The 20,886-nt window shown below is 49.6% G+C and overlaps 1 protein-coding gene across 2 annotated transcripts in view; it reads left to right on the top strand.

The window, feature by feature from the left end:
- Window positions 1-20,886, top strand: part of ARHGAP19 (Rho GTPase activating protein 19) — a 32,938-nt gene that overhangs the window by 428 nt on the left and 11,624 nt on the right. For both annotated transcript variants that reach the window (XM_014957235.1, XM_014957244.1), the window contains exon 2: window positions 17,357-17,622. In XM_014957235.1, the coding sequence (XP_014812721.1) occupies window positions 17,357-17,622 (266 nt within the window). The remainder of the gene's footprint in view (window positions 1-17,356; window positions 17,623-20,886) is intronic.

Genomic DNA, 20,886 nt, shown 5'->3' on the forward strand with positions numbered 1-20,886 from the left:
CCTGTGCCATAGTCCAGCGGGTCCCTGCGCTCCGGTTGGCCGTGCCAAGCGGCCCCCAGTCCGCTGTGCCCGCGGGGGGGCCCGCCGTGCCATGCCGTGCCGCACCGGGGCCGGGCGGGCTGGGTTCCCCCCGCAGCCGCAGGGAGACCCGGCTCCAAGCGCTGGGCAGTTGCGGGGTTTGGAAGGGTGATGGCACTAGACAGACTCGCTTCGCATCCAGCCCCTTTCTTCTCTTGCTTTGTTTCCTCTGTGTATGTGATTCTGGCTTTCGAAGTGCTGTAACCCTCACATAATTAATTTTTTTTAGCGCACGCACTTCTATGGCTTCAACATGAGCCAGCAGTGCGCGCTGGCAGCCCAGAAACCCACCCGCATCCTGGGCTGCATCAAGAGAAACGTGGCCAGCAGGGCCAGGGAGGGGATTGTACCCCTCTGCTCTGCTCTGGTGAGACCCCACCTGGAGTGCTGTGTCCAGCTCTGGAGTCCTCAGCACAGGAAGGACATGGACCTCTTGGAACGGGTCCAGCAAAAGGCCATGAAGATGCTCCGAGGGCTGGAGCACCTCTGCTGTGAAGACAGGCTGGGAGAGCTGGGGGTGTTCAGCCTGGAGAAGAGAAAGCTCCGGGGAGACCTTCTAACGGCCTTCCAGTACCTGAAGGGTCTACAGGAGAGATGGGGAGGGACTCTTGGTCAGGGAGGGGAGTGACAGAACGAGGGGTAATGGTTTTAAATTGAAAGAGGGGAGATTTAGATGAGATACCAGGAAGAAAATCTTTCTTGTGAGGGTGGTGAGAGCCTGGCCCAGGTTGCCCAGAGAAGCTGTGGCTGCCCCATCCCTGGAGGGGTTCAAGGCCAGGCTGGATGGGGCTTGGAGCAACCTGGTCTGGTGGGAGGTGTCCCTGCCCAGGGCAGGGGGTTGGAACTGGATGGTCTTTAAGGTCCCCTCCAACTCCAACCATTCTGTGGTTCTATATGCGTAAGTGTTGTGTGGCTGCTGCCAATGGAATATTGGAGAATGTATGAGCATCTCACTGCAACAGTACTCTCTCTTCCTCCTTTCCCTCTCTTTTTCCTGCATGCAGAACTGCAAACTTGAGTATCCTTTGGGTGGTAATCCTTGTGGATTTGCAAAATAAACTCAGTTGAGGGCTGGTGCCTGATGCCCAGCCTGATTCACGGTGGTGCTGTCCTGCCCTCTGCTGAGGGGTGCCCATCCTGATGGCACTCGCTTTGCTGATCTGGGGGAACTGCTGCGGTGCCTGGGTTGGGGCAGAGTGTTGCCCTGGAAGGAGGGATGAAGAGATGGAGCTCAGCGTGATGTATCTGAGCAGGGAGTGCCTAAAATGCTGGACCTGGTAATGAGAATGCTCTGTGCAGCTGATCCTTACAACACCCTTGGATAAAGCATTTTAAATGTGGCCTGGATCAGTCCAAATGACCAAATTTGTTACAGGCTCACAGGTGGCATTAGGATGCAATCCCCCAGCCCTTTACCCACCCTCCTGCCCTCATAAAGCGATGCCTGAAATGTAAGATTTATCCCAACGCTTTCTTGTCACCCACAGGCAGTGCTGGCAAATTGATCCCTTGCTTTGCAGGTCTGTCTCCACAAATACCGCAGAGCTTGCTTTTTCTTTATTTTTGTTGTAAAGTATGTGCCATGGCCATGCTTTTGCCTCTTTTTCCTCTCGCACAAGATACCAGTAAAGCTTTCGTGCTGTGTGTGTGGCCTTGCAGCGTGCTGACTTAAAGATTGGAAATGAAAGCTGGCTGTCTTAACCTCCTTACCAAATGTTACCGAACATGACAAAAGAGGATTTGTGTGGGTCTCTCTTCCGTTTGTGGTATCTCTAACCTCTGCCTGGCTCTTCATAACAGAGAATGATTAATGAATGTATTTAATGTTCGATTCAAGCAGTTTTGCCAGGCTCTCAGTGTTCACAATGTATTTGACATGGCAGGAGGCGGATGAGTGGAAGGGAAAAAGCTATGGGCCTGGAAGGCAGGATGTGGTGGAAAAAGGCACGAAAGCATCTTGCTAAAATGGCTTGATAGAGTGTAACTGCACAACTGGAAAGGGAGAGCTCACGTCGTAAACAGGCGATGAAAGGAGGCACAGTTACCGTCTATGTTTTACTGCAAATAGGAAAATGTTCACTGTAAACATGACTTAATGGCAAAAAGTCAGAGTGACTTGCTGAGGGTCACACAGGAAAAAATGGTTGATTTCAGCGTTAGAGCCAAGTCTGAACACACGGCCACTTTTCTCTGAAGATAGCCTGGAGCAGAGGACAATCTTATTCAAACATTCCCTTCTCCGCGGCTCTCACTAAAATCTTTGAGACCTCGACTTGCCTTTAACCCCCTGCTCAGTCCCAGCCCCATCAGCCCAACTCGAGGCTGCGTTGCATTTGCAGTATTTTTATATGTTTGCACGTAACACCCTGTCCTGTTCTCATCCAGGGCCTGGGATGGGCTCGGACAACAGGATCCTTGTTCTGCTACACTTCAGTTTATTGTCTGTTTGTATGAAGGGGGAGTGTTGCTTGCCCACGTAGCCCAAAGCCGCGTCTGGGTCTCTTTGCCAGCCCGGTGGTTGCCTTGTTGCTGTGTGTGCATTTACATGGGCACGAAAATGTCACTGGGCTTCATTATCGCTCCTTTAAAGGTGCCTCAGCTCCGTCTGAAACTGAAGCGCTGAGTGCTGGGCGCTGCTGGGAAATCAAATTCCTTGTCCTAAAGGTCAACGGTCTTCAGTGTGCGATGGTTTAATAAATGGCATGAACAGATGGGGAGGGGACAGGGCAGCGTGGAAATGGTGGCTTATATCTAAATGGTTGCCCTGAAGTCGGGTTCCTCTTGGAAATGCTGACCCTCTGTAAACTGGGTTTGGCTCCTGGGAACAGCCGAGGCCTCATATTTTCTTCTTGTCTCAGAGTTGGCTCTCTCTGTAGGGTCTCCTTTTCACTCGTTCTTTAGCTGGAGGCAAGAAAAGGGAGCTGAGCCCCTTTCTGAGCTCTGTGCTCTGCTGGGTTCAGGCATGGACCTGCTGTGCTGGTTGTGTCTCACCAAACCCCGCTGTGACCTTGGGGAGTGATGCTGTGGGTTCCCCCGTCCCAAGTCACTGGGGTCTTGGAGCCAGTTTGGGGAGAGGAATGGGAAGAACCACAGCCCCAGAGTGTGATAAATTTGGCTGACCCTTTGTGTCAGAGCTTCAGAGGTCTGGTGTGCTCCTTGTCCTTTTGTCCCGGTGATGCATTACACTTAATGCCATCTCTGACAAGAGCATTGGGCCCTTTTCTCTCTGAGGCAGCAGCCTCGCTCCCTGGCTCTTGGCCTTTCCCACCTCTATGCTAGGTGATTGCAATTAAGCTATCTAAAGTTTCCTCCTAATTTTTTTTTTTTTTTTTTCAGAAACCACAGATAGTGGGGGATGTGATAAGCTGCTTAAATAATTGGCCGCCAGCTGGCTTACAAGAACTTTTAATATGTTTGCTTTTGGCCTATAAAGCTCTAATAATTTGGAGTCCGGCCAAAAACATCCTTTATTCTCGAGCGGTAATGCGGCCGCTCGGATCTTTCAGAGGCAGGAAGCTCTCGGGGGAGCCGGCATTAGTTTCCCTTTTGTGTTCTGCTGGAGTTCAGACTTGAGGTTGGAACGTGGCTTTATGGATTTGGGAGTTGCATGGGGCTATTCCCCCACCCCGCTCGTGAGCTGTCATGTAGCAGGAGATGTGCGTGCTGCTGCTGGCTGTGCCTTGGGGAGCGTCAAGTCTTTTTTAGAGGACATCCTTCACCAGCTCCCAGGGGTGCCAGGAGGTCTCCTCTCACGCATGTGCCACTCCGCATCCTCTGGCACAGCCTGTAAGTGTATCGTAGAATCATAGAATGGTTGGAGTTGGAAGGGACCTTAAAGATCATCCAGTTCCAACCCCCTGCCCTGGGCAGGGACACCTCCCACCAGACCAGGGTGCTCCAAGCCCCATCCAGCCTGGCCTTGAGCCCCTCCAGGGATGGGGCAGCCACAGCTTCTCTGGGCAACCTGGGCCAGGCTCTCACCACCCTCACAGCAAAGAATTTCTTTCTGGGATCTCATCTAAATCTCCCCTCTTTCAGTTTAAAACCATTACCCCTCGTTCTGTCACTCCACTCCCTGACCAAGAGTCCCTCCCCATCTCTCCTGTAGCCCCTTCAGGTACTGGAAGGCCATTAGAAGGTCTCCCCGGAGCCTTCTCTTCTCCAGGCTGAACACCCCCAGCTCTCTCAGCCTGTCTTCACAGCAGAGGTGCTCCAGCCCTCGGAGCATCTTCATGGCCTTTTGCTGGACCCATTCCAAGAGGTCCATGTCCTTCCTGTGCTGAGGACTCCAGAGCTGGACACAGCACTCCAGGTGGGGTCTCACCAGAGCAGAGCAGAGGGGTAGAATCCCCTCCCTGGCCCTGCTGGCCACGCTTCTCTTGATGCAGCCCAGGATGTGGGTGGGCTTTCTGGGCTGCCAGCGCGCACTGCCGGCTCATGGTGAGCTTCTCATCCACGAGCACTCCCAAGTCCTTCTCCTCAGGGCTGCTCTCCAGCCATTCTCTGCCCAACTTGTGTTTGTGCCTGAGATTGCCATGTCCAAGGTGCAGGATCCTGCACTTGGCTTGGTTGAACTTCATGAGGTTTGCACAAGCCCACCTCTCCAGCCTGTCTAGGTCCCTCTGGATGCCATCCCTTCCCTCCAGCACGTCAACCGCGCCACTGAGCTTGATATTGTTGGCAGACTTGCTGAGGGTGCACTTGATCCCATGAGCTTGATATTGTCGGCAGACTTGCTGAGGGTGCACTTGATCCCACTGTCCATGTCTCTGACAAAGATGTTAAATAGCACTGATCCCAGTACCGACCCCTGAGGAACACCACTTCTCACTGGCCACCACTTGGACATTGAGCCATTGACCACAACCCTTTGAATGTGGCCATCCAGCCAGTTCCTGATCCACTGAGTGGTCCATCCATCGAATCCATGAGTTTCCAATTTGAGACCAGGATGTCGTGCAGGATATCCCTACTCACAGGGCTCTGCAGGGAAACCGGGTGAATCCAGACAGGCATGACCTCTCGGGTGGGATGGGGAGAGAAGCAGTTTCTGATGGGTGTGGGGCAGCTGTGTGAAGTGACAGTGTAGGTTATTATCACACAAATTCTGATATCTGGGTACAATATTCTGGTTTTTGACATCCTAGCCTGCCCAAATCCCCTTCAAAAGCACTGGGCTCCCATTCTGCTCAATTTGGTGAGTTAATTGGGCTGCTTTGTGCATCTCTGTCTCTCTGGCACCGCACGCTGCGCTGCTCGGCGGTCAGCCCAGCCTGTTTATCCCTGCGCCTCGGCAGCCCTGACCAGATGTCACCAGCTTATTGAAATGCTGGCGCACGTCCAGGTGTGCCTCAGTGCAGTTCCAGCTCGTGAGAGTTTACACATCTGGAACGTGGGATGTGGCCTCTGACATCCTCAGTGGTGTCTGCGGAGGATTGCTGATGGGAAGGGGTTTGATGCGCTCTCATCCTTCGCAGACGCCACCGTGATACAAAATACATGTGCCTCCAGAGCTGAGGAGCCTTGTGGAGTCACCAAAGTGTAACCAACAAAACCAAGAGCTGTGACTTCCCCAGTACCTTTGTTCTCTGTATTTGCCAGGCTGTGACCACAACATCCCCCCCAACAGTCCTCTTGGGGGGTGGCTGTAGGTCCTGACTCAGGAATTGGTATCCCCTTGGTTCAGAAAAAAAAGCAGCAGTCCAGCCAGCCTGTGAGTGCTACAGCACACTGTACTCACACTGCCATGCTCTGCCTGAGCGCTGACAGCTGGTGGTGGGATGGGGTTCCCAAATGTGTTCTGGGCGCCAGCTGGTGCTACCAGTTTTGAGTGATTATCATCCTGGAGGAAAACATCCTTCTTTCCTTGGTGGTTTGCTCTGAGTTACAGAATCACAGAATGACATGGGGTTGGAAGGGACCTCTGGAGATCATCCAGTCCAACCCCCTGCCAGAGCAGGGCCACCCAGAGCAGGTTGCACAGGACTGTGTCCAGGTGGGGTTTGAATGTCTCCAGAGATGGAGACTCCACCACCTCTCTGGGCAGCCTCTGCCAGGGCTCTGCCACCCTCACAGGAAAGAAATTCCTCCTCATGTTGAGGTGGAACTTCTTATACTCAAGTTTGTGCCCATTCCCTCTTGTCCTGTCCCTGGCACCACTGAAAAAAGACCAGCCCCATCCTCCTGACACCCACCCTTGAAGTATTTATAGGTGTTGATCAGATCCCCCCTCAGCCTTTTCTTCTATAGACTAAAAAGACCCAAGTCCCTCAGCCTTTCCTCATCAGAGAGATGCTCCAGGCCCCTCATCATCAACCCCAAGTTCCCAGACTGGTTGCTAGAATAGCTCGTTAATTTTGCTGTGCTGTGCGATTGCTCGATTTTTCATGTCAGAAGTAAGTCTTATTGTTGTGGGGCTCCTCTTTTTAGACGGTAATTCTCTTACCTGGACACTGGCTTGAAGCTACTGGACTGAAAAGCATCCCAGGGCAGTGGTGGAGTCACCATCCATGGAGGTATTTAAAAGCCAGGCAGATGTGGTGCTGAGGAACAAGAGGGACAAGAGGAAATGGCCTCAGGTTGCTCCAGCTTCAGATTGGAGATTAGGAACAATTTTTCCACGGAAAGGGTTATTGCACATTGGAATGGGCTGCCCAGGGAAGGGGTTGAGGCACCATCCCTGGAGGGATTTAAAAGATGGGTTGACATAGTCCTTAGAGACATGGTTCAATGGTGGGTTTTGTCAGTATTGGGTTGACGGTTGGACTTGATCTGAAAGGTCCCTTCCAACCCAGGCAGTTCTATGATTCTATATGGTGTATCTTTGCTTGCCTCTGATTGCATTTTCCCCTGCCACTGAAGGATGCCTTAGGGCTCTTATCTTCAAGTGTAAGGGTGGCAATCAGAGGTGCCTACAGCAATTTCTGAATGCTGAAGGCCAAGGAGGTAAAGGTAGGACTGGCCCATGTGTCTTACTGACTTCCAGTACACTCAAAATGAGGAAGAAAAGAAGTTAAGACATTTTAAAATGAGGAGAGTAAGGGAATGCTATCATTATTGATGACTGGAAAGTACCTATGCACCCTTTGAGGACAGAGCAGACGTGTAGACCTTGCAGTCCATTCAGCTAAGGACCAAACAGAAGAAAGTGGGAAGAAGCTTCCTACCTGGGATACGAATGAAGCTGAAGAGCAGTCAGTTGGTGAGAACCCATGGACAGACGTTCAGTGAAGAATTTTAGATTACACAAGAAAGGTGTTAGGGTTCATGGAAAGAGGAGGTGCCCTTGCAGTTTGCTAGTTTGACTTGTAGTCAAAGGCTGTGGGTGGGGAGAAAAGACCCAGAATCCCTGTCCTAGACATGGGGGACAGCATTGTTTTGTCATGATTGATTATAACTATATGACTGGGGCAGGGAAAATACATCAATATAGTTTCTATACAGACTAGCCCCCAGGCCCTGGTGACCTCCTCCCGAGGGAGGCAGCACGGTTGCCCGGCATGTTCTGGGTGCTGGGATGTGGCTGCGGGTGCCACCCTCCCACCCTGCTGTGGGGGTCTGGATGCAGCCACACAGTGCCCTGTGGTGCCACCAGGCTCCTCTGGCTCCCGGGCACTCCTGGCCTGTTTTCCCTTTCTTGCCAGCGGCTCCTGGCCAGCTCCTGGAGCTCAGCTCTTGCCTCCTCAGCCCTGCGTCCCAGCCGTCCCTGCCTGATAGCTTTCAAACCAGCTCCTTTGTGCTCGGTCCCATGCCGCCCCTCGCACAGAAGCTGGATTTCTTCTAAATATCTGCAGTGTGACCTGATTATTTTCCCTGTCCTTCCTCGCCCTCCTTTTTTTTTAATAGTGTCTACAGAAAAGCTGGCGGAGTTCAGTTATATCAGTCATGTTGACTGATAGTGCTGTCTCTTCTCTTGGGATTCCTCCTCTTTTCTGTCCCTCCAGCATTCATTTCAGATTTAGCTATCAGCCCTCCAAAGACAGGGTATTGCCTTTGTTCTGTGTTTGTACAGCACGGAGCACAGCGGAGTCCCCAGCTGTGACCGAGGTTCCCAATGCCACAGTGATAAAAGTGAATAGATCCGTAATGAGAAGAGGCAGCTGCTGCCATCTAAAAAGATTCCGTTTTGGTGCTGGTTTCAGTGAAATCGGGATTGGATCTAAAGCTCCTCTTCTGTTGCTGCTCCCAGTAGGGGTTTGTATTAAAATAAAGACACAAACTTTAGACTGCGTTGGAAGTCGTGAAAATCGGGGGGGCATTGCTGTTCAGTGCTGTTAGACTCTGTTACCCTGATGTGAAGGCAGACGTAGGAGCTCGCAGATCTTTCATGTAAAATTAGTGTCTTTCTGGCAGTAGCTGTGTTTCTGAGGTTTTTTTACAGAGCCTTGGGTAGGAGGCTGAGCCACCACACGCTGTGGGAGCACCCGGAGCTGTGGGAAGGAGACGGGGTGAGGAGCACGGCAGGGAACACGGCTCCTCTCTTAGTCCTTCTCCTCCTTCTAGCACTAGAAGGCATCTGGATCTGTGATGCTGTGGTGGTGGCTGATGGAAGCGCCGCTTTGTTGACTTTAAAATACTCTGGTGGCTATCATTAAAGACATCACGGAAGAATTCACTGAGGTCAAACTTGAGAAATTTCATGCTGAAATGCAAATTTTTTGACGTTTCACATATATCAAGCTGTCTCGCTACCGCAGTTTTCTTGGACACTGGTAATACGTTGTATTTTGTGTTTCTTCCAAAGCACGCTTTCCTCCACTTCCAAGCCTTTTATCTTCCCAGATAGGTCTGTCTCCAGGTTCGTCTCACAGATGTGTAGCTGATGTTGCCGAGTTCTGCTTTGAGTCCTTCCCAGAGAGAGAATCTGAACTCTTGTAATACAGCTGTGACTTGGATACCCAATTTGCCTGATGACCAAAAGGTGGCCGGGTGTTGCGGTAGCTCCCAGTTGTCCAGCACAACCTGCCATCACAGAATAGCAGCTTCCTTCCCCAGCTCCTTGCTGTTTAAATTGCATATTATTATCTGGTTCCCGTAGCCAAAAAGGCTGAATCACTTCGTGTTAGTCGTTTAAATGTGAAGAAAACAAAGCAAAAATTAAAAAGGCAGTGTTATCTAGTAGGGCTTATTTGTATTAAATCTAGAGACACAGTCAAGGATCAGCACCCATGGTGCTGTGTGCTCATCGTGAAAGGACTCTCTCTGCCCCTAAAGACCTTAGGAGTATAACCCTAGGCAAAAATTGCTGCCAGTTTTTTTTCTTTTTCTTGACATTTTTCAGAGGCAAATCAGTCATCCTGTGAAGAGTCACAGTGCTAAATCTGAGGCCTGAATGCGGTCTTTGTTACGCTGTCTTACAAGAATGTCAGTCTGAAGCACAGTCCTCAAAGCAACCTTAACTGTGAAGTCACTTCTAATGTCTCCACAGTCCATTCCCATTACACTGCTGTTATTTTTTATATATATATTTTTTAATCTAGGAAATAATTTGTCTTCTAGTCCTTTTGTACTTAAAATGATTCCACAGAATTCCACCATGGTGGAATTCTTTCATCTCTTTGCAAAATCTGGGATGGCTCCTATCTGGCTCTGGAAATACTGTCTTCAGACGTCCTCATTAATTGATTCCTTACTCCGGCACAGCGTAGGAAAGGATGCTCCTTCTCTCTCCCTGGGGAAATACGAGCCTGCCTGCATCTGTCCCGTCTCCCTTTGTGCTTAGCCAGGCGAGGAATCACTCATGTCTTGTGTTCTTTAGCACTGCCTGCTTATCGCCCTGCTCTCCGTAGCTGGAAGTAGCCTGGCTGTTTCTCACAGTCTAAAGATTTTTGGTGTTATAGAAGGAGATTTTCTTCCATTATCTGCCTTATTTTCAAAAGCTCTGTAATCCTTTAACTCCTGTACGGTAAGACTCATCTGCTGTGGTGTGTCTGGAGTGTTAGCTCTTTAGTGACAGCACACAAAGTGCGCAAAACGGCCCCAGAGATGGGTTTTGCCCTCTGAATGAGGCACATCAGGCTCCTCTCAAATCTGCAGCTTCTGGCTTCTCCTCTTCCCCAGCCAGACACACACAGCTAATGCCTTGCCCCAGAGGTACCTCTTCCTTCTCTTTCTTGCCTTACTTGTGTTCTCCTCATGCTCTGTTTCATGGTGATTGAGCCTCTTTCTGCCTTCGCACGGGTGGAGTTAGAACAATATAAAATCTGTAAAAGCCACTAGAAGAGTTTGGTCTCCCCTCTCACGGTGTGAGCCTGCTGCCACAGGAGCTGATCCGCACAGCTCTCCCACCGCAGGTTCCATCACTGGGTTTTGCCAGTCAAAGTCTCATTTTTTTGCCTTGTTTCCGAGGCATTTCCCTGGCCCGGATCTAGTTACCTTAGGGATTAATTGATCCATCATGATTCTGACCTCCTGCACCATCCACTCCCCATGAAATGATGGGGCTGTCATGCCTGAAGCGAGAACGTTGTGTGTGACAGACAGCTTTCTTTGTGACTTGGCTGGGATCACAGGCTTCGCTCCTGAAAGATACTAGAATGGCAAGAATCTCAGCACAATATAGGACCCATTTTTTTTTTAATCTGCTGTCTTAATCACAACCCTATTAGTACACGGTTTTATTATTCATTGGGATTTGATTTTATTCATGGGGTCGGAGAGGAAGCTATTTATTCCTTTATTTTGTCGTCTTTTGATGGTGTCGTAAAGCGATCTGAGATCACAGCATATAGAAAATATAACTCTGTAATTGCAAGCAAAAGAAAAAAGGAAGGCAATAAACTCCCTGAATACATGTTTGTGTCCCCTCTGCCACTGTTATATAAACTGTGAGTGTAGGTAGAGTACATCCATCTTCCTTTTTTAACGTGAAAACAGCAGATGGGGCACATGGCTTTCTCTGAAGGTTACAGCGCGTGCGGCAGTGAGGATTGGCAGGGTTATTGTGTGTAAAGCCAGTGGGGGCTTTCTCTCTGCTCAGAAATAGGGGGTTGCTTCACATTTCCATTTTGATTAGCGATAATGATACAAAGGCAAATCTTCTGGGCGAGGAGGAGCTCGCTAATAAAGTGACCTTTCAAAATGAAGCAGCTCGTTGAAGGGCCATCCCGCAATAAGAGCTACAGGGCTGGTCCCAGCTGCGGCAGCGCAGGGAAACTGGGTGGGAATCCAGAGAAACGTGGAACGGGAAACCTGAAGTCTCCTGAACAGCACATGGTGGTGCAGTGAAGGTAGCAAAGACTGATGCCCAGGTGCTGTTTCCAGCTCTGGAGAGTCCCATCTACGTGCTTTGTCTCTGAAAGGATCTAAAAGTGTGAAAGGCGAGTGTTTCTAGCGAGGTTTCTAAGCACGGGGTTGTGCAGTGAAGGGACTTGATTATTGTCCTGCCGGTGCCGTAACATCGGTTGTGCTTGGAAGCTGTCGGGAATGTGTTTGCAGGGCTTTACTCACGGTAAACACAGGGGAGATTTGGGGCTGTTGTGTGGATTCCTCTTGGATACAGGTGGAGAGCACTTAATACCACGCTGGTCCTAATTCAAAACCCCGGTTTCTATGTAGGAATTATTTGCCGTTAAACTCCAGCTACGCAGCCTTTGGCAAGAGACATGAATCAATTTGTCCAGCTTTTCTTTTCTGTTTTGTCTCTGTGTGAAGGCTGATGCCCAGTGTGTGCCAAGGGGGCCTTTCAGACCCAATAATGCGCCCTTGTGTCTCGTAGCATGCGTGGAATTTGCATAGGCTGTGCTGGGACAGGCAGGTTTCTTTTGTTGCTGGAAACAAGGAGCAAGTTCTTTTCCCTGTCTCTGCTTCCTAATGCCTCTCCAAAAGCTCTCAGCACTCATGTAAGAAATTTACGTTTTTTCTATTTACTTTTGCATTAGTCCTTTTGTACTTAAAATGATTCCACAGAATTCCACCATGGTGGAATTCTTTCATCTCTTTGCAAAATCTGGGATGGCTCCTATCTGGCTCTGGAAATACTGTCTTCAGACGTCCTCATTAATTGATTCCTTACTCCGGCACAGCGTAGGAAAGGATGCTCCTTCTCTCTCCCTGGGGAAATACGAGCCTGCCTGCATCTGTCCCGTCTCCCTTTGTGCTTAGCCAGGCGAGGAATCACTCATGTCTTGTGTTCTTTAGCACTGCCTGCTTATCGCCCTGCTCTCCGTAGCTGGAAGTAGCCTGGCTGTTTCTCACAGCCTAAAGATTTTTGGTGTTATAGAAGGAGATTTTCTTCCATTATCTGCCTTATTTTCAAAAGCTCTGTAATCCTTTAACTCCTGTACGGTAAGACTCATCTGCTGTGGTGTGTCTGGAGTGTTAGCTCTTTAGTGACAGCACACAAAGTGCGCAAAACGGCCCCAGAGATGGGTTTTGCCCTCTGAATGAGGCACATCAGGCTCCTCTCAAATCTGCAGCTTCTGGCTTCTCCTCTTTCCCAGCCAGACACACACAGCTAATGCCTTGCCCCAGAGGTACCTCTTCCTTCTCTTTCTTGGCTTACTTGTGTTCTCCTCATGCTCTGTTTCATGGTGATTGAGCCTCTTTCTGCCTTCGCACGGGTGGAGTTAGAACAATATAAAATCTGTAAAAGCCACTAGTAGAGTTTGGTCTCCCCTCTCACGGTGTGAGCCTGCTGCCACAGGAGCTGATCCGCACAGCTCTCCCACCGCAGGTTCCATCACTGGGTTTTGCCAGTCAAAGTCTCATTTTTTTGCCTTGTTTCCGAGGCATTTCCCTGGCCCGGATCTAGTTACCTTAGGGATTAATTGATCCATCATGATTCTGACCTCCTGCACCATCCACTCCCCATGAAATGATGGGGCTGTCATGCCTGAAGCGAGAACGTTGTGTGTGACAGACAGCTTTCTTTGTGACTTGGCTGGGATCACAGGCTTCGCTCCTGAAAGATACTAGAATGGCAAGAATCTCAGCACAATATAGGACCCATTTTTTTTTTAATCTGCTGTCTTAATCACAACCCTATTAGTACACGGTTTTATTATTCATTGGGATTTGATTTTATTCATGGGGTCGGAGAGGAAGCTATTTATTCCTTTATTTTGTCGTCTTTTGATGGTGTCGTAAAGCGATCTGAGATCACAGCATATAGAAAATATAACTCTGTAATTGCAAGCAAAAGAAAAAAGGAAGGCAATAAACTCCCTGAATACATGTTTGTGTCCCCTCTGCCACTGTTATATAAACTGTGAGTGTAGGTAGAGTACATCCATCTTCCTTTTTTAACGTGAAAACAGCAGATGGGGCACATGGCTTTCTCTGAAGGTTACAGCGCGTGCGGCAGTGAGGATTGGCAGGGTTATTGTGTGTAAAGCCAGTGGGGGCTTTCTCTCTGCTCAGAAATAGGGGGTTGCTTCACATTTCCATTTTGATTAGCGATAATGATACAAAGGCAAATCTTCTGGGCGAGGAGGAGCTCGCTAATAAAGTGACCTTTCAAAATGAAGCAGCTCGTTGAAGGGCCATCCCGCAATAAGAGCTACAGGGCTGGTCCCAGCTGCGGCAGCGCAGGGAAACTGGGTGGGAATCCAGAGAAACGTGGAACGGGAAACCTGAAGTCTCCTGAACAGCACATGGTGGTGCAGTGAAGGTAGCAAAGACTGATGCCCAGGTGCTGTTTCCAGCTCTGGAGAGTCCCATCTACGTGCTTTGTCTCTGAAAGGATCTAAAAGTGTGAAAGGCGAGTGTTTCTAGCGAGGTTTCTAAGCACGGGGTTGTGCAGTGAAGGGACTTGATTATTGTCCTGCCGGTGCCGTAACATCGGTTGTGCTTGGAAGCTGTCGGGAATGTGTTTGCAGGGCTTTACTCACGGTAAACACAGGGGAGATTTGGGGCTGTTGTGTGGATTCCTCTTGGATACAGGTGGAGAGCACTTAATACCACGCTGGTCCTAATTCAAAACCCCGGTTTCTATGTAGGAATTATTTGCCGTTAAACTCCAGCTACGCAGCCTTTGGCAAGAGACATGAATCAATTTGTCCAGCTTTTCTTTTCTGTTTTGTCTCTGTGTGAAGGCTGATGCCCAGTGTGTGCCAAGGGGGCCTTTCAGACCCAATAATGCGCCCTTGTGTCTCGTAGCATGCGTGGAATTTGCATAGGCTGTGCTGGGACAGGCAGGTTTCTTTTGTTGCTGGAAACAAGGAGCAAGTTCTTTTCCCTGTCTCTGCTTCCTAATGCCTCTCCAAAAGCTCTCAGCACTCATGTAAGAAATTTACGTTTTTTCTATTTACTTTTGCATTAAATGTTGTTAAACTTTGTGCGACTTGTAAGGCTGGCTGTGCAGAGAAGTCACGTCAGTCAGTTCTAGTTGACGAAATTGTTTTAATTTTCTTTCTCTGAATCTAGATATCTAATTGTCAGAGGGAGCAGATAATCTGTGATGCTTGATGTAACTGCTGCAAAGTATTTGCATATCTTCTCTGTGGGGAAACAAAACTGCTAGCGAGTGAATACCAGCGCACGGATCATTGCAGGCAGGGTCACTGGGCCCATACACTTGCTATTAACCCTTCTCAGGATCTGTATTGCCACCGAATCAGTTGTCATGGGTTTCAGGCAAAGGGCTTGCTCCGCGTTACGGGCAGCGCTGGCACTTGGTTTGTGCATTGTAGCCCTGGGCGATGCCGTGCGAATGCCATCAGATCGATTGGCAGCAGCTTTTTGGCGGCCGATCCCGAGCTGTGGCGTTTGGGGCTTGATTTATTGCAGATAACAAACTGCTGAAAATCCGACTGGGAGGTACTCGGGGAAAATATGGCCCCCATTTGGAGCCGGCGGCACGCTCGCTAGGCCGCTCCGAGCCATGCAGCTGGGAGCCTTTAAGAGCTTTCTAAAATTTTAGATGGCCTGGCAGATTGCCTTGCAGTCTGCGTCGCAGACCTTCCTCCTCTCCATCCTCTCGGAGAAGTCTTTGACATCCGTGGAGAGCAGTGGCAAGGGGAGAGGGCTTTTGTACGGATTCTCACGATGCGGGTGTTGCTGAGAGCCTGGTTTCCTCTAATTTCCTCAAGAATCTTTCTCCTTGTGTAGTCCGAGTGCCAGCTTTCATTCTCTTAACTCTGATGGTGCACCCTGGAAATCACGCCAAGGTGGGCTTTCAGGTTGAGGATGTACAGCAGTACTTTGGATAACTGTTGGGTTCACAGATCCGCAGGGAGGTGGGCTAGGGTTGGGTGACTTGCCAGTATGTGTTTGGATATCCTCCCCTGCCTTAGCTGCTGTTGCTTCACATCAGAACAATGAGTTGCTCAGATCTCTGAACTAGTAGGTGAAGCGCTCTGTTGCTTCACCCAACGGATGCCCAGGGTGGTCCCAACACGGTGACGTGGCCTCCGCTCCTCAGCCGAGAGGACAAGAGGAAGGTGCTCTGGTCTTCCGTGGGAGAGCCTGCTTTGGAGGGAAAGCCTTTGGTGGCCTCGGAGGTGATGAACGTGTTTCCCCCCGAGTGCCACCACGCACCCACCGAAGGGACTGCCACCATCCCTGGTGCAGGAGCACAGCATTTGTCAGGAAGTGTAGTGACAGGACAAGGGGTAATGGTTTTAAACTGAAAGAGGGGAGATTTAGATGAGATACCAGGAAGAAAATCTTTGCTGTGAGGGTGGTGAGAGCCTGGCCCAGATTGCCCAGAGAAGCTGTGGCTGCCCCATCCCTGGAGGGGTTCAAGGCCAGGCTGGATGGGGCTTGGAGCAACCTGGTCTGGTGGGAGGTGTCCCTGCCCAGGGCAGGGGGTTGGAACTGGATGATCTTTAAGGTCCCTTCCAACCCAAACCATTCTGTGATTCTATGATTTGGTTATTTCTGTTACCTGCGTGTTTGGCAGCTGCTGTTGGAAAGTGATGCTCAGTGGGAGCTCACGGCTGAGGAGGGGTGTTGAAACAGTGGAAAGGAAAGTATTATCTACGAGTTCCAGGATGATGAAAGGAGTGGGGAATGTCAGGCGGTGAAAGCACGCAGTGTGTGCGAGCTGGGTGGGTAGGCAGCCTCCAGCCAGAGCCCTGGAAGAACTGGCACACCAACTCACAGGGCTGAGCCAGCTCTTTAGAGCAGAGTGTGACATCGGGCAGTAACTTGTGACTGGAGAATAATGACACTAATCCCCACATTTAAGTAAAAGAGAGGCAGGAGAAGCAAGCTAGGCAACTGCAGCCTGTGAGCTTGACTTCAGAAGCTTCTTTGAAACAGTGGTGGGAAGATGGTAATGGAAGACCTAGAGGTAGATGGAAATTGGGATAAGCTTTAAGTGTGAGCATTAAGTGCGCCGATTAACCGGAGTTCTCTCTTTGATAACTCTAAATTTTGATTTTAGACATGGTAAATGTAGCTTACCTAACCTCTGAGAGGGCTAAGTATCTGTCATAAATAACCCAGAGCAGAGCAGTGTCTCAGATGCATCCCTTTTCCCACGGCACACGAGAAGCTGGGAAATGGGGAAAGTAGGTGTCAGTGGGGAACAGGGAGGTTGGATAAAGGGACAGGCTGAAGAGGAGGCGAGAACTGGATGAGCCAAAAAGAAATGTATTAGGAGGAAGGTTACTAAAGGTTCCTCGAGGACTGATCTTACATGGCTGGTGCTAATACTTGTGAGCTCACACTCACTCCAGACTCAGAGTGCATAGCTGGGCAGTCATCGTGGATGGCAGGGAGCAGTGATTAAGAGCTGGTGGCTTGTCACCTGTGAGCGTTTAACTGCATCCCCAGCAGAACTGCAGGTCGGTGATGTTGCACCCTTACAATCTTAAAAACAAAGTCCCAGGACACTGGCGCTTTCTGTTTGTTGATGGGAAGGTGGTGATGGAACAGCAATGGGAACTGATGAGTATAAAAAAGATTGGGGTTTAGACTTTCAGGTCATGGGTAGTGAATTTCTGGGGAGGAAAGGAGACAGAACCAAACTTATTTATGACTGAGAGTGGTAAGCTAATGTAAAATATTGGATGTCATAGCTGCCTGAGCTAGTAGGATGTAGATATAGTGAAGGTTTTAGTTGGGTGTTGTCATGTGTTGCATATGTTACCATCACGTTACAGAGTGCTAGTCTGGGGCTGTGTTGTACAAACAAGCCAGAAATGTTTTTTCTCCAAAGGGAAATGTAACTGTGCTGTGCTGAACACCCACTGCAGACAGACAGTGCTGATGGTGTAGACTGGTAGCTCCTGTGTCAGCAGATGTCTCCTTCAGGGCAGACCAGCTGGCTCTAAAAAACAAAGCAATGAGGAGTTACGCTATTTTTTTTTTCTCCTTCCCTTTTTTTTTCCAGAGATGCCATCTGCAATTTTGTCATTTGCAATGACTCCTCCCTCCGCAGCCAGCCCATCATCTTCAATCCTGACTTCTTTGTAGAAAAGCTCCGCCATGAAAAACCAGAGGTGTTCACAGAGCTGGTCGTCAGCAACATCACCAGGCTCATTGACTTGCCTGGGGCAGAGCTGGCCCAGCTGATGGGAGAGGAGGACCCAAAGCTGCCTGGGGCAAACGGCACCGCCGCTGGATTTTTTCGTTCTCTGATGTCTCTGAAGCGCAAGGGTGAGTATGGCACGAGGTCTGGTGTCCACCTTTAGGGTGGTGCTGACTCTCATCATCTGTTACCCGTAGTTTACAAAACTTTCAGTGCAGACCTGTTGTTTTGAGGTTGTGCTGTATGCTTAGTCATAGAATCACAGAATGGTCAGAGTTGGAAGGGACCTTAAAGACCATCCAGTTCCAACCCCCTGCCCTGGGCAGGGACACCTCCCACCAGACCAGGTTGCTCCAAGCCCCATCCAGCCTGGCCTTGAACCCCTCCAGGGATGGGGCAGCCACAGCTTCTCTGGGCAAGCTGGGCCAGGCTCTCACCACCCTCACAGCAGAGATTTTCTTCCTGGTATCTCATCTAAATCTCCCCTCTTTCAATTTAAAACCATTGCCCCTTGTCCTATCACTCCCCTCCCTGATCAAGAGTCCCTCCCCATCTCTCCTGTAGCCCCTTCAGATGTTGGAAGGCTGCTGTAAGGTCTCCCTGGAGCCTTCTCTTCTCCAGGCTGAACACCCCCAGCTCTCTCAGCCTGTCTTCACAGCAGAGGGGGCTCCAGCCCTCGGAGCATCTTCGTGGCCCTGCACTGGACCCATTTCAACAGGTCTATGTCCTTCCTGTGCTGAGGACTCCAGAGCTGGACACAGCACTCCAATAATAATACTACTGTAGGTTTGTAATCTCTGGGGATGCCAGCTCTAGAAAGGAGCAAAACGAGGCCAGGAGGTTTATCCAGAAAATGCCCTCCCATTTCTTCAGTCAGTGTCCCATGTCTCCTTCAGCTGCTGTCCCAGCTCTCTGGAAGGTCCTGTCTGTGCAGCTCAGAAATCTGTAAGCATCTCCCACCCAAATGCCAGTGCCCCTCTGATCCACATCCCGATCCCATGAGTCAGTGACCAAGCTCTGCAGGCTCACTCTGCCCAAGCCCAGATTCAAACCCTGGAGATTACATATTTCTCTTTTTCTGCGAGATAAAGAGTCAGCTGGAGTTTTTTTTTCCTGTAAACTGACAATGTTTATCTTCTCTTTCAAGTTCAGCTGTCTTGGTTATGAAACACTAGCCCCAGGCCCCTTCTCAGAAGTCTGAGATAGGCTTTTGAGCACAGTTGTGTTCGGATCCTCTGCACTGGCTGGTGTTTACCACTGTTTTGTTGTAACTAAAGAGGTGTTCTAGGTATATGTTTTTCTTCTCCCACCTCTGCCCACATTCAAGGGGAGCCTGGTGCTCCTGATAAGTTCAGTTAAACCTTTTCACTTATCTAGACAGAAACTGCTTCCATCTGGGTACCTCTCACATCCCTTGTCAGCTCTGGTTTCCTAGCTAGACTGGCTCTGCTGGCAGAGAAGCTGTGGGTAGCTGCCTTCAGATGTTGGCAGCCTGAGGTTGAACACTTCTAATTAGTCTTCCCCATCCTTTGAGCAGTTCTGCTATGGTGTGTATCTCTGAGAAGGGAGCTATCGCTATGTCCAAGTACAGCTTTTATTTTTTTTGTCTTCAACTTCTATGCAGTTTCTTTAAGTGTTTTTGATTCAACCAAACCCATTCCTCCGTTGTGTTCCGTAAGGACAAGCTCTGCAGCCCCACTGCTCAGACTGAGTTGTCTGCTGCTGGCTTCAGCCCTCCACCCCTGGCTCACCCAGTGGAAATCCTGGTAGATGCACTCACCCTGGGCTGGGCAGCACTGCAAGGGAAAACCAAGTACGGCAAATCAAGTTCTTTAGCTTCCTTAGGTGAGAATTATTCAATATTACAGAATCACAGAATCACCTAGGTTGGAAGGGACCTTTAAGATCATCTAGTCCAACCATAATAATAAAAAACCAAGCCAAAAACCAAATACCAAACAAAACACACACACCAACACTAAACAATATTTTCGAGCATCATATCAATTCATCATTTGAATATCTCCAGGGATGGTGCCTCAGCCGCTACCCTGGGCAGCCCATTCCACGGCCTGATAAGCCTTTCAGGGAAGAAATTTTTCCTAATCTCCAACCTGAACCTCCCCTGGTGCAACTTGAGGCCGTTTCCTCTTGTCCCATCACCTTGAGAGCAGAGACCGCCCCCCCCCGGCTACCCCCTCCTTTCAGGGAGTTGGAGAGAGCCAGAAGGTCTCCCCTCAGCCTCCTTTTCTCCAGGCTGAACCCCCCCAGCTCCCTCAGCCTCTCCTCATCAGACTTCTTCTCCAGACCCCTCCCCAGCTCCATTGCCCGTCTCTGGACCCGAAACTGCGGTTAGGCTGTGCTCATACCTGCTCTCCTGCCTCTTCCAGGAGAGTATCAGGACACCTTAAATTCAGACACTTGACAAACAGAAGAAAGTGAGTAACCAAGTTGAAAGCCTTTTCCTAGCATGTTTGGAAACATCCCTCTTCTTGTCGAAACCTTCTAGCAGGGGCTTGTGGGCCTTTTCTGGCTTGGTTTTTTTGTTTTGTTTTTTTAATTATCTGTACTCCACTGGAGCCCTGCTCTTATCAGACCTGACGTCCCCTGCTAGCTCTCTTCCCCAGGGGCTCTGCCTTCCCCCATTCAGACGTCTCCGTGGCCGTGTGTCTCACCACAGCTACAGCTAGCAGATGTTTCCAAGTCTGCTGGCTGCACTCCCAGGCTGCAATGGCAGTGTCTCCCTGCACTGACAGGCACTGTCTGTGAACTCCTTGGCCAAACTCTGAGAAAAAGTAGTCTGTGCCTACAGAGAAAATCGGTTTCATGTACTGCGTGTTTCATCTTGGAGCCATCATTTGTTTTTCTTCATGTTATAGACCAGCTAGAACAAACAGGTTTTATTTCTTCAAAGCCAGAGGCCAAGGACCATAGAGCTGAGAGCTGATCGAACTGCAAATACTTACAACTCCTTTGAGCATCAGGAAACTCAATCTCATGCTGCTGCTTAGTTTCAGAAGCAATCGTACAATAACATCTAAACCTTCGTAACTCAGCAGCCATTCTCCAGACGCTTCTTTCAAGTTTCTTTGAGAATCAAATTCTCATTCAGATATCAATTTCTGACTTCAAACGTTAAATCGAATTTGTCAGGCCCTGCATGTCTCAAGATGTATTTTCCTCTTCCCTTCCTGGCCACTACTGATTCTATCTGTTGAATGTCTAATGAGTTTAGTTTTCTTCAAGGACAAGAATCTTTTGCCAACCGTTCTCTCCCTTTGCACTCAAGCCTTTCAGATTTTACGTGTGGATCAAGAGGTCACATTGCCCTCCTTTCTTCTGCAAGACTGAAGCACGCGCTTTATCAGAGGGAGGTCAGAAAGTTCTTGATT

Source organism: Calidris pugnax, unplaced genomic scaffold, assembly GCF_001431845.1.
Source record: "Calidris pugnax isolate Ruff unplaced genomic scaffold, ASM143184v1 scaffold4, whole genome shotgun sequence".
NCBI classification, from domain to species: domain Eukaryota; kingdom Metazoa; phylum Chordata; class Aves; order Charadriiformes; family Scolopacidae; genus Calidris; species Calidris pugnax.